The sequence below is a fragment of the Scyliorhinus torazame genome, chromosome 14 (genome assembly GCF_047496885.1).
Source record: "Scyliorhinus torazame isolate Kashiwa2021f chromosome 14, sScyTor2.1, whole genome shotgun sequence".
Classification (NCBI taxonomy): domain Eukaryota; kingdom Metazoa; phylum Chordata; class Chondrichthyes; order Carcharhiniformes; family Scyliorhinidae; genus Scyliorhinus; species Scyliorhinus torazame.
The window spans coordinates 164092089-164106458 of NC_092720.1; the positions used below are offsets into that span (position 1 = coordinate 164092089).

General features: G+C 45.7%; 1 protein-coding gene across 1 annotated transcript in view; it reads left to right on the forward strand.

Annotated features, from left to right (window-relative positions):
• The window catches only part of LOC140389070 (uncharacterized), a 108321-nt gene that overhangs the window by 25021 nt on the left and 68930 nt on the right, over window positions 1-14370 (forward strand). Inside the window, exons 5-6 of the mRNA XM_072473230.1 lie at window positions 7080-7279; window positions 7804-8006. Of these exons, the coding sequence (XP_072329331.1) occupies window positions 7080-7279; window positions 7804-8006 (403 nt within the window). The remainder of the gene's footprint in view (window positions 1-7079; window positions 7280-7803; window positions 8007-14370) is intronic.

A 14370-nucleotide genomic window follows, 5' to 3' on the forward strand; every position in this document is an offset into this window, starting at 1 on the left:
ACAGCGCGCTGACATCAGGAAGTGACATTCTGCCCCACTGGGCACCGGGTCTGTGCACTGCCGGATCTTCCTGAAGGAGCATGCATTAGACCGGCATTCTCTTTTTTTTCAACAGTACATGGTGTCCCATATGTTTTATTTGTGAAGACTGATAACTTAAAATACACCATTATAGTGACACGATTGCAGAGGTTTCAAACTTCACACAGATAACACATGCTGGTGCTTAAATTCCAATTGCCCTGCCCCAGGGGAGAAACACACATATTTTATTTTGTGATTGCTATAGTGCCTTCTTCTTGAATCTCAGTTTGAAGAACAAATAAATTGCTGCAATCTCTGTTCATGTAGCGATCATATAATTCCTTTTCCCTGCAATGGTGTAGGCATTGAAGTACTTATGGAAGCCAGTGAACTGGTGCTGGTTGCCAGCACCGTAACCCGCCATTCATATCCCTCATACAAACTTCACTCGACCTCTCACTGTGTCCTTCACAGGCCCCGAGCTTCAACAGTCCCAACACCAGAAGTACCGCCCCTGCCTCCTCCTATTGGTCAGCGGAATAAGTAGATGTGGGATGCACGTTTGCAAAGCTAATCGCCCATTGGATAATCTGGGTGGCAATCAGGTGGAGCGGGACAAAATGCTGCGACTGCTGGCAGACGCGGCCGGCATTCTCAATGAAAAAGCCAGTCCCAGATTTTGAGCGCTCCTCCCGCGATCGGGAGCGCCATGACCGATCGCTTCACGACCCTCTTGACACCAGCCCACGACCCACCCACGGGTCATTACCCTGGGTTTGAAAAACCTTGCTCTAAATATCACACACCTGCCTTTCCACTTACATAGATAGGCAGAGAGGATTCTGGCATGAACAAAGCAATTTTCTGCTGCAAATCAAGTTCCTATAGAATCTTTTTTGAAAGTCTGTAACCTGGAACAGTTTCCACTCTGTATGACCTCCAGAGGCTTCTGATGTAAATGTTCAAAAACAATTTCTCACTTTCTAAGCTCCGCCCACCCTGTCAAACAAAGGTTCTCCCCTGAGGTGACTGGACTTGAATCCCTTATCATTCTTGGCCGATTCCCCATTCCGTCTGTACAAAAGAACAGAGCTATGCCATTCATATGCAATTAACCTTTTATTGACTGAAAAATAGGTCATCAGACCCTGGGATGAGATGATGGCCTGTCAAACAAGATTGTCCCAAATAATGGATCTTGAGTGGATCATCCTGGCCGAACTGGGACATCCTGTGTATTCCCACTAAGGATGTTAAGTCTGAATAGGACAAGGTAACTCAGGCTGTGGGTGTATCCCTCTGAATCTGCTGCTAGCAGTCTTTTCTTTCAGCTGTTCAACCCCTAAATTGCTTGTTACATTTTGGACTCCATTTCTGGTCCCAAGTTCCTAATATCTCTCTATCATGACACCACTTAGTTGTATCAAACCGCTACAAAGTCAATAAAAAGGAAAGAAACCAGACTGACCACCCGGCATCGACCTAGGCACTGGCAACGACAACGGCAAACCCAGATCTGTCGACCCTGTAAAGTCCTCCTTATTAACGTCTGGGAGCTAAATTTGTAGAGCTGTCGCACAACTTAAGCAACAGCCTGACATAGTCATACTGACAAAATTGTACTTTAAGATAACATCCCAGGCATCACAACTACCATCCCTGGATATATCCTGTTGCATCGGCAGGACAGTTGAGAGGGAGTTGCCCTGGGAGTCCTCAACAATCCACTCTGGAACCTATGAAGTCTCATGGCATCACATCAAACATGGGCAAGGAAACCTCCTGCTGATTACCATGTGCCGTCCACCTGTCAGCTGTTGAATCAGTACACCTGCATGTTAAAAAATGCACAGAAAATAATAATAATCTTTATTCAGAATATCCAATTCACCTAACAGCATGTGGGAGGAAACCGGAGTACCCAGAGGAAACCCATGCAGCCACAGGGAGAACGTGCAGACTCCACACAGTGACCCAAGTGGGAATCGAACCTGGGACCCTGGAGCTGTGAAGCATCAGTTCTATACACTGTGCTACCGTGCCACCACAAGATGGAAGGAGTAGGCCATTCAGCCCTTCGAGCCTACTCTGCCATTCATTATGATTATGGCTGATCATCAAATTCAATATCCTGATCCCACCTTCCCCCCCCCATCCCTTGAATCAAAGATGTGCAGGTTAGGTGGACTGGCTATGCTAAATTGTCCCTTCGTGTCCAGGGGTGTACAGGTTAGGTTATAGGGTCATGGGGATGGGGCACGGTGGTCATGGGTAGGGTGCTCATTCAAGGGGTTGATGCAGACCCAATGTTGGGGCGGTTTTAAACTAATGTGGCAGGGGGATGGGAACCAGATTAGGAAGTCAGAGGTCAGTAAAGAGGCAGCAACTAAAGCCAGTAAGGTACTAGATAATAAACTCAATGTGACTCAGGGGAAGAGTAGACAGGGAAGAGATGATGAACGCAAAGGGACAGGTGATCTGAGGTGCATTTGTTTCACTGCGAGAAGTGTAGCAGGTAAGGCAGATGAACTTAGGGCTTGGATTAGTACCTGTGAATATGATGTTATTGGTATTATGGAGACTTGGTTGAGGGAAGGGCAAGACTGGCAACTAAATATCCCAGGGTATAGATGCTTCAGGAGGGATAGAGAGGGAGGTAAAAGGGGTGAAGGAGTTGCATTGCTGGTCTAAGATGAAATCACAGCTATGATTAAGGAGGGCAGGATGGAGGATTCGAGCACTGAGGCAATATGGGTATAGCTAAGAAATAGGAAGGGTGCACTAACATTGTTGGGACTTTACTACAGGTCTCCCAAAAGCGAGTGTGAAGTAGAGGTACAAATATGTAGACAGATTATAGAAAAATGTAGGAGCAATAGGGTGGTCGTGATGGGAGATGTTAACTTCCCCAACATTGAATGGGACTCATGTAGTGTTGGAGGCGTAGATGGAGCAGAATTTGTAAGGAGCATCCAGGAGAGTTTTTTAGAGCAGCATGTAAATAGTCCAACTCGGGAAGGGGCCATACTGGACCTGGTATTGGGGAATGAACCCGGCCAGGTGGTTAAAGTTTCAGTCGGTGATTACTTTGGGAATAGCGATCACAATTCCGTAAATTTTAGAATACTCATGGACAAAGACGAGAGTGGTCCTAAAGAAAGAATGCTAAATGGGGAAAGGCCAAGTCTAACAAAATTTGGCAGGAGCTAGGGAATGTGGATTGGGAGCAGCTCTTTCAGGGTAAATCCACATTTGAAATGTGGGAGTCTTTTAAGGAAAGGTTGATTAGAGTGCAGGACAGTCATGTCCCTGTGAAAATGAGGGATAGAAATGGCAAGATTAGGGAACCATGGATGACGGGTGGAATTGTGAGACTAGCTAAGATGAAAAAGGAAGCATACATAAGATCTAGGCGACTTAAATCTGATGAAGCTTTGGAGGAATATTGGGAAAGTAGGACAAATCTCAAACACGCAATAAAGAGGGCTAAAGGGGGTCATAAAATATCTTTGGCTAACAGGGTTAAGGAAAATCCCAAAGCCTTTTATTATCATTGAATTTACAGTGCAGAAGGAGGCCATTCGGCCCATCGAATCTGCACCGGCTCTTGGAAAGAGCACCCTACCCAAGGTCAACACCTCCACCCTATCCCCATAACCCAGTAACCCCACCCAACACTAAGAGCAATTTTGGACACTAAGCGCAATTTATCGTGGCCAATCCACCTAACCTGCACATCTTTGGACTGTGGGAGGAAACCGGAGGAAACCCACGTACACACGGGGAGGACGTGCAGACTCCGCACAGACAGCGATCCAAGCCGGAATCGAACCTGGGACCCTGGAGCTATGAAGCAATTGTGCTATCCACAATGCTACCGTGCTGCCCTATTCATATATAAGGAGCAAGAGGGTAACTAGAGAAAGGATTGGCCCACTCAAAGACAAAAGAGGGAATTTATGCATGGAGTCAGAGGAAATGGGTGAGATTCTTAATGAGTACTTTGCATCGGTATTCACCAAGGAGAGGGACATGACGGATGTTGAGGCTAAGGATGGATGTTTAAATACTCTAGGTCAAGTCGGCATAAGGAAGGGGGACGTTTTGGGTATTCTAAAAGGCATTACGATGGACAAGTCCCCAGGTCCAGATGGGATCTATCCCAGGTTACTGAGGGAAGCGAGGGAAGAAATAGCTGGTGCCTTAATAGATATCTTTGCAGCATCCTTGAGCACGGGTGAGGTCCCGGAGGACTGGAGAATTGCTAATGTTGTCCCTTTGTTTAAGAAAGGTAGCAGGGATAATCCAGGGAATTATAGACCTGTGAGCTTGACGTCAGTGGTAGGCAAACTGTTGGAGAAGATACTGAGGGACAGGATCTATTCACATTTGGAAGAAAATAGACTTATCAGTGATAGGCAGCATGGTTTTGTGCAGGGAAGGTCATGTCTTATAAACCTAATAGAATTATTTGAGGAAGTGACGACGTTAATTGATGAGGGAAGGGCTGTAGATGTCATATACATGGACTTCAGTAAGGCGTTTGATAAAGTTTCCCATGGCAGGTTGATGGAAAAAGTGAAGTCGTATGGGGTTCAGCGTGTACTGGCTAGATGGATAAAGAAATGGCTGGGCAACAGGAGACAAGACAGCAGTGGTGGAAGGGAGTGTCTCAAAATGGCGAAAGGTGATTAGTGGTGTTCCACAGGGATCCGTGTTCGGACCACTGTTGTTTGTGATATACATAAATGATCTGGACGAAGGTATAGGTGGTCTGATTAGCCAGTTTGCAGATGATACTAAGATTGGTGGAGTTGCAGATAGCGAGGAGACTGTCAGAGAATACAGCAAAATATAAATGGATTGGAGAGTTGGGCAGAGAAATGGCAGATGGAGTTCAATCCAGGCAAATGCGAGGTGATGCATTTTGGAAGATCTAATTCAAGAGCAGACTATACAGCCAATGGAAGAGTCCTGAGGAAAATTGATGTACAGAGAGATCTGGGAGTTCAGGTCCATTGTAGCCTGAAGGTGGCAACGCAGGTCGATAGAGTGGTCAAGAAGGCATACAGCATGTTTACATTCATCGGACGGGGTACTGAGTAAAAGAGTCGGCAGGTCATGTTACAGTTGTCTAGGACTTCGGTTAGGCCACATTTGGAATACTGCGTGCAGTTCTGGTCGCCACATTACCAGAAGGATGTGGATGCTTTAGAGAGGGTGCAGAGGAGGTTCACCAGGATGTTGCCTGGTATGGAGGGTGCTAGCTATGAAGAAAGGTTGAGTAGATTAGGATTGTTTTTGTTGGAAAGACGGAGGTTGAGGGGGGACCTGATTGAGGTCTACAAAATTATAAGAGGTATGGACAGGGTGGATAGCAACAAGCTTTTTCCAAGAGTGGGGGTGTCAATTACAAGGGGTCACGATTTCAAGGTGAGAGGGGGAAAGTCGAAGGGAGATGTGCGTGGAAAGTTTTTTACGCAGAGGGTGGTGGGTGCCTGGAACGCTTTGCCAGCAGAGGTGGTAGAGGCAGGCACAATAGCATCATTTAAGATGCATCTAGACAGATATATGAACGGGCGGGGAACAGAGGGAAGTAGATCCTTGGAAAATAGGTGACAGGTTTAGATAAAGGATCTGGATCGGCGCAGGCTGGTAGGGCCGAAGGGCCTGTTCCTGTGCTGTAATTTTCTTTGTTCTTTGTTCAATGGGCCGAATGGCCTCCTTCTGCACTGTCATGATTCTATGAACTCTTTAGCCCCAAGAGCTATATCTAATTCCTTCTTGAAATTACAGAGTGTTTTGGCCTCAACTACTTTCTGTGGTAGCGAATTCCACAGATCACTACTCTCTGGGTGATGAAATTTCTCCTCACCTCAGTCCTAGAAGGTTTACCCCTTATCCACAAGTGATGATCCCTAGTTCTGCACACCCCAATAATCGGGAACATTTTTTCTGAATGTACCCTGTCTAACCTGGTTCGAATTTTATAAGTTTCTATGAGATCCTCTCTGACTCTTCTAAACTCTAATGAATATAATCGTAAACCAACTTAATCTCTCCTTATATGACAGTTCGACCATCCCAGGAATCTCCTTCCATAGCAAGAACAAGTTTCCTCAGATAATGACACCAAAACTGCATACAACACTCCAGGTATGGCCTCACAATTGCAGTAAAACATCCCTATTCCTATACTCAAATCTTCTCTCTGGGAAGGCCAACATATAATTTGCCTTCTTTACTGCCTGTGCACGTACTTTCAGAGATTGCACAAGGACACAAGGTCTCGCTGAGTAACCACTTCTCTCAGTTTACACCCATTCAAAATAATAACCTGCCTTCCTATTTTTGTTACCAAAGTGGATAATCTCACATTTATCCACATAATACTGCATCTGCCATGCATTTGCCCACTCAACTCAGGCAGTCCAAATCCCTCAGAACCATCTCTGCATTCTCCTCACAGCCCACCATCTCGACCAACTTTGTATCATCTGCAAATTTGGAGATAATACATTTAGTTCCCTCATCCATATATTTGATGTGAGCAGTTGGAGTCCGAGCACAGAGTCACTGCCTGCCAATCGGAAAAAGATCCATTTATTCCACCTTTTCGCTTCCTGACTACTAACCAGCTTTCTATCCATCTCAAGACACTACCCACAATCCCATGCACTTTAACAGAGTAATCTGATATGTGAACCTTATTAAAAGCCTCCCCCACCACCCGCCATATCCGTTGAAATAAACCATCGCTACCGGGTCTCCCTGGTCAACCTTATTAGTTACATCTTCAAAGAATTCCAATACATTTGTCAAGCATGATTTCCCTTTCGTAAATCCATGCTGACTTTGTCTGATTATACAGCTGCTTTCCAAATGCTGTGCTATGAAATCCTTGACAATGGACGAAAGCAACATCCCTATTATCGCCGTTAGGCTCACCAGTCTATAGTTCCCTGTTCCCTGGAAATCATGAGGAGAAATTTAAAAATACCATTAAATTAACATTTCTCCTGAGCATTTTTTGTGATGAACACATACTTTCCAAGGGGAAAACTGGTCTTCGCCAGCACGACTCTTGTTCACAGTGATGTAATGGATCATCTTACACTCTGCCTGACTGTCCTTTCCATTGCCCTCATGGTGTCTGGGAAGATGGGTCTGGATGGAGGAAAGAAAGTAGCCACTTTGTCTGTTCCTGGTCACTATCCAGTGTCCCTGCTGGAAACAGAGGGTGTGTTACAGGCAAGTGAGGAAAAAGAAAGGACTTTAATCTGATCCCCACACTGGGAAATAGCAGACTGGCACTCACTGTGGAACAGTCTCTAACTGAGGAGTCAGTCCCTTCAGCAAAGGGGGAGAGGGAGTTGGAGGAAATTGTTTTTTCTTTTCCTGTTTTACAGGAGGATTGCATCATCCTACACCAGAAAATAGAAAGAGGATAGAAACCGCAGATAGATCCTGATTATCACTCAATGAGTAACTGCACGACTGTGGGAAGACATCCAGTTCCTTCACAGATTGTTCAACACAGAGAAGGTTGGGCAGTGAAACCATCATCTGGAAATCGGTCAGGCCAGGGGAGCTTTGACATATCATCAAATCGGAAACTGGTCCATGGTGTGGAACCTTCCATCAGAACCAACTTTTCCGAAGCCTTGGCTGCGAGTGATCGATCAGGGTGAGGCTGGGAAGAAGTGTGAGTGGGCTCCAAGTGTGGTGAAAGCTTCAATCATTTATCGAGCCTCATGAACCACTGACTCATTTCTACAGGTGAGATGTACGAGGAGGGCTGCACAGGGTCAAAGGATCTCACAACACTCAAGGTACATCTGTTGTACAACATTTTGCACAAGGACAACCACATGGAAGGGAAACATTTTAAGTGCCAGTTCTGTAATAAAGGTTTTGTGACGTCTTCGAGGCTGCTGACACACCAGAGGATTCGCACGGGGGAGAACCCCTTCAGGTGTGAGGTTTGTGAGAAGGCTTTCACCCAATCCTTCCATCTTCTGTGACTCCACTCAAGTCACATAGGTGAGAACCCCTTCATGTGTGCAAGTTCTGCCATCCCAGGAATCAGACTAGTAAACCTTCACTGCAATCCCTCCACAAAAGATCATTCCTCAGATAAGGACAGGAAAACTCCAGATGTGGCCTCACCAATACCCTATTCAATTGCAGTAAAACTTCCTTATTCCTATACTCAAATCTTCTCGCTGTGAAGGCCAACTTCACAGGCCAACATTTGCCTTCTTTACGGCCTGCTGTCCCTGCGCGCTTACTTTCAGCAACTGATGCACGAGGACACCAAGGTGTCTCCGAGTACCTACCTGTCTCAATTTACACTCATTCAAATAATAATCTGCCTTCTTATTCTTTGCTACCAAAGTGGATAACCTCATATTTATCTATATTATACTGCATCTGCTATGCATATGCCCAGTCACTCAGTCTGTCCAAATCACACTGAAGCATCTCTGCATCCTCCTCGCAGCTTACCACCCCACCCAATTTTGTATCATCTGCAAATTTGGATTGGATTGGATTTGTTTGTCATGTGTACAGAGGTCCAGTGAAAAGTGTTTTTCTGCAAGCAGCTCAAACAGATCATTTGATACATGAAAAGAAAATACAAGGTACACCATGTAAATATATAGACACCGGCATCGGGTGAAGCATACAGGAGTATAGTATTAATCAGGTGAGTCCATAAGAGGGTCGTTTAGGAGTCTGGTAACAGCGGGGAAGAAGCTGTTTTTGAATCTGTTCGTGCATGTTCTCAGACTTTTGTATCTCCTGCCCGATGGAAGAAGTTGGAAGAGTGATTAAGCCGGGTGGGAGGGGTCTTTGATTATGCTGCCCGCTTTCCCAAGGCAGCGGGAGGTGTAGATAGAGGGAGATAATACATGTAGTTCCCTTGCCCAAATCATTAATATATAATGTGAACAGTTAGGGTCTGAGCACAGATCTCTGCAGTACCCGACTAGTCACTGGGTATGGTACTAGTCACTGCCTTTCAATCAGAAAAAAGACCCATTTATACCAGCTCTTTGCTTCCTGTCTGCTAACCAGCTTTCTATTCCTCTCAAGACACTACCTGCAAGCACATGTGCTTTGACTTTGCATACTAATCTGCCAGGTGAGACCTTGTCGAAAGACTTCTGAAAGTTTAAATAAACCACATCCACCAGTGCTCCCTGGTCAACCCTAATAGTTACATCTTCAAAAATCCTAGTAGATTTCATAGAATTTACAGTGCAGAAGGAGGCCATTCGGCCCATCGAGTCTGCACCGGCTCTTGGAAAGAGCACCCTACCCAAGATCAACATCGCCACCCTATCCCCATAACCCCACCCAACACTAAGGGCAATTTTGGACACTAATGGCAATTTATCATGGCCAATCCACCTAACCTGCACATCTTTGGACTGTGGGAGGAAACCGGAGCACCTGGAGGAAACCCACGCACACACGGGGAGGATGTGCAGACTCCGCACAGACAGTGACCCAAGCCGGAATCGAACCTGGGACCCTGGAGCTGTGAAGCAATTGTGCTATCCACAAGGTGACCGTGCTGCCCACGGTTTTAGATTTGCCAGACATGATTTCCCTTTCATAAATCCATGCTGACTTTGTCTGAGTATATCACTGCTTTCCAATTGCTGTGCAATTAAATCCTCGAGAATGGACTCTAGCAACTTCCCTCCTACCAACGTCAGGCTCACTGGTCTACAATTCCCTATTTTCGCCAATCTTCACATTGAGGATATCATCCATCATGTTGTGCGGCACTACCATCATGCTAAATGGGATAGATTAAGAACAGATCTGGCAACTCAAAACTGGGCAACCATGAGATGCTGTGGGCAATCAGCAGCAGCAGAATCGTACTCAGTCACAATCTGGGACCTCATGGCCTGGCATTCCCGCACTCTACCATTACCACCAGAGGTTAAATCCTGGTTTAATGAAGAGTGCAGGAGAGCATGCCAGGAGCAGCACCAAGCAAACTAAAAATGAGGTGAAGCTACAACACAGTTCTACTTGCATGCCAAAACAACATAAGCAGCAAGTGATAGACAGAGCTAAGTGATCACACAACCAACAGATCAGATCTAAGTTTTGCAGTCCTGCCACATCCAGTAATGAATGGTGGTGGACAATTAAACAACTCACTGGAGGAGGCGTTCCACAAATATCCCCAACCTCAGTGATGGAAGAGCCCAGCACATCTACGCAAAAGACAAGGCTGAAGCAGTCGCAATAATCTTCAGCCAGAAGTGCCGAGTGGATGATCCATCTCGGTCTCCTCCAGAGGTCCCACGCATCACAGATGCCAGTCTTTAGCCAACTCGATTCACCCCACATGATATCAAAAAATGGCTGAAGACACTGGATACTGCAAAGGCTATGGGCCATGACAATATTCGCCAGTAAGACTAACGGCGTGTGCATCAGAACTTGCCACTCCCTGGCCAAGCTGTTCCAGTACAGCGACAATACTGGCAATGTGAAAAATTGTCCAGATGTCCTGTACACAAAAAGCAGGACAAATCCAACCCAGCCAATTACTGCCCTATCAGTCTATTCTCAATCATTAGTAAAGTGATGGAAGGGGTCATCAACAGTGCTCAGCAATAATCTGCTCACTGATGCTCAGTTTGGGTTCCGCCATGGTCACTCAGCTCCTGACCTCATTTTAGCCTTGGTTCAAACATGGCCAAAAGAGCTGAACTCCAAGGGTGGTATGAGAGTGACTGCCCTTGACATCAAAGCAGCACTTGACCCAGTATGACACCAAGGAGCCTAGCAGGGTGGCACGGTGGCACAGTGATTAGCACTGCTGCTTATGGTGCTGAGGACCCGCGTTCGGCCCCGGGTCACTGTCCATGTGGAGTTTGCACATTCTCCCGTGTCTGCGAGGGTTTCACCCCCACAACCCAAAGATGTGCAGGTTAAGTGGATTGGCCACGGTAAATTTCCCGTTAGTTGGAAAAAATAATTGGGTATTCTAAATTGAAATAAAAATCAAGGAGCCTAGTACACCTGGAGTCAATGGAACCAGGGGGGAAACTCTGCACTGGTTGGAGTCACACCTAGCACAAATTAAGACATTTGTGGTTGTTGGAGGACAGTCATCTCAGTCCCGGGACATCACTGCAGGCGCTCCTCAAGATAGTGTCCTTGGCCCAACCATCTTCAGCTGCTTCATTAATGACCTCCCTTCCAACATAAGGCAAGATGTGGATGTTTGCTGATGATTGTAAAATGTTCACCACTATTATCGCCTCAGGCACTAAAGCAACCCATGTCCAAACGCAGCAAGACCTGGACAATATCCAGGCTTGGGCTGACAAGTAACATTCGCGCCACACAAGTGCCATGCAGTGACCATCTCCAATAAGAGAGAATCAAACTATCGTCCCTTGATATTCAATGGTATTACCATCACTGAATCCCCCACTATCAATATCCTGCCTGGGGGTTACCATTGACCAGAAACTGAACTGGAGTAGCCGTATAAATACTGTGGTTGCAAGCGAAGGCCAGAGGTTAGGAATCCTGGCCTCCCAGGATGTCCTGCTCCATTCGCCTCTCCCGGGACATCGCGCTCCATTCGCCTCTCCCGGGACATCGCGCTCCATTCGCCTCTACTGGGATGTCCCGCTGCATTTGCTTCTCCCGGGACATCGCGCTCCATTCGCCTCTCCCGGGACATTGCGCTCCATTCGCCTCTCCCGGGACATCGCGCTCCATTCGCCTCTACTGGGATGTCCCGCTGCATTTGCTTCTCCCAGGTCGCCCCCATCCATTTGCCTCTCCCAGGACGTCCAGCTCTATTCGCTTCTCCCAGGACGTCCCGCTCCATTCGTCTTTCCCGGTTCCTCTCCTAGACTGTCCCAGTCGAGACCTTATTTGAGAGTGATATTATCCAGCATGCAGTACACCAAGATTGTGAACATTCTCTTTCTGTCTCTCTGCGGAATACTGTGATTCGCCTCCAGGTGTAGCCAGTACCTGAAACAGTTCTTTAACATCCCACTAGCTTCTCTCTGTGAGCTGCCTCAGAGAGACATGGACATCAATAAACACCTCCTCAGCAACCCAGACACAAAGACAACACGGACACCTGCAGCTCCAACTAGTTACCACTTCAAATCAAATCAATCATTCAGGCTGCCACTTTACAAGGGAAAAGCATTCTGTGCACAGCCTTTGGACTTCACCCCTTAGAAACTGAATCTAATACAATCTAATCTAATTAGGGGAGGTAATGGCGCAGTGGTGATTATCGCTGGACTAGTACTCAGAGACTCAAAGTCATACTCTGGGGACACTGGTTTGAATCCCGCCATGGCAGATGGGGAAATTTGAATTCAATAAAAATCTGGAATTAAAAAGTCTTTTTTTTTTTTTAAAAGGTGACCATGAAACCATTGTCGATTGTCATAAAACCCATCTGGTTCACTAATTTTCTTTACAGAAGGAAATCTGTAGCCTTACTTGGCCTGGCCTACATGTGATTCCAGATCCACAGCAATGTGGTTGACTCTTAAATGCCCTCAGGGATGGACAATAAATGCTGGCCCAGCCAGCGAAGCCCACATTCCATGAACGAAAAAGACCAACAGAATTATTATAAGCTAGTCACTCAGGACTTTCATCTCGGAGTCAGAGTTTGAGAGTTCAAGTCACTCATTACAATGCTGATACATTTCAGATATCTTGAATTTGTGAAGGTTGATATATAAATGCAAGTCCTTCTTTTTGGGGGAACTGGAAATTACAAACCCATTGATAGAAAAAATATACCAACCCACGGTGACATATATTGTGTGCAGGACCATAGCGTACGCCTTGCTGACGAAACAAGTAGTTTGGGTTAAGGCTAGAAGAACATTAATTTATTGTGAGTTATTAATCTATACAGAAGATTGATAAAACAACAGATGACACAATGTTCAGCCAACACCAAACTTCAAATCAACCAAAATAACAAAGTAATTGAAAATGACTCAAGATCTTTCCAGAACATGAAATGAATCTTGGAAGAGTGTAAAGTGAGCATTCTTACCATTATTACATCGAGGTATGATGGGCTGAGGGAACTCAGGTCTATAGATTCACCCCCACTATACTCAGGATAATAGTCCTCCCAGACAGGAGGGTACAAACATGACTCATGGTATTAGTCAAACCCCTGTAACCTGAAAAGGATATTACAATCCCGGTCCAGACCCCAACAGTGGCGAGGATACAGGATAGAAACCCCGATATTTTATTTTAATTTTGTAAGACTGTGAGGAAAGGATAGCTCGCTCCAGGAGTGGTTTCATGAAAAATACAGATATGGTCTATTAAAACAAACAAAGAACAGTACAGCACAGGAACAGGCCCCTCGGTCTTCCAAGCCTGCACCGATCACGTGTCCTAAGTAGACCAACTGCCTGTATCCTTCTGTACCCTGTCTGTTCATGTGTCTGTTTAGATAAGTCTTAAAGGCCACGAACATATCTGCCTCAAGCACCTCACTTGGCAGTGCATTCCAGGCCACCACCACCCTCTTGTGTAAGATACTTCCCCTGCACATCTCCACTGAACCTATCCCCTCTCACCTTGAACTACTTGTGTCTCCTTGTAATTGTCATTTCCGCCCTGGGAAAAAGTCTCCAAATGTTTACCCTATCTATACCCTTCATAATTTTAGAAACTTCTATCAGGTCGCCTCTCAGCCTCCGTCTTTCTAGGGAGAACAATCCCAGTTTATTCAATCTCTCCTCATAGCTAATATCCTCCATACCAGCCATATTCTGGTAAACCTTTTCTGTACTCTCTCCAAAGCCTCCACGTCTTTCTGGTAATGTGGTGACCAGAATTGGACATAGTATTCTAAATGTGGTCTAAACAACATTCTATATAACAAATATAATTTGCGAACTTTTATACTTGATGCCCCATCCAATGAAGGCAAGCATGCCATATGCTTTCCTTGCCATTTCCACCTGTGCTGCCACTTTTAAGGATATGTGGACCTGCACACCCAGGTCTCTCTGTGAGTCTATGCTCCTGATGATTGTGCCATTTATTTTATAGCTCCCAACCGAATTGGATCTACCAAAATGCATCACCTCACATTTGTCCGGGTTAAATTCCATCTGCTATTTCTCCACCCAATTTTGCAGCCTACCTATATCCTGCTGTATTCTTTGACAATTTTCATCACTATCCGCAACTCCTGCAATCTTAGTGTCATCCGCAAACTTGTTAATCAGACCAACTATGTTTTATTCCAAGTCATTTATATATATTACAATCAGCAGAGGTCCCAGTACTGAG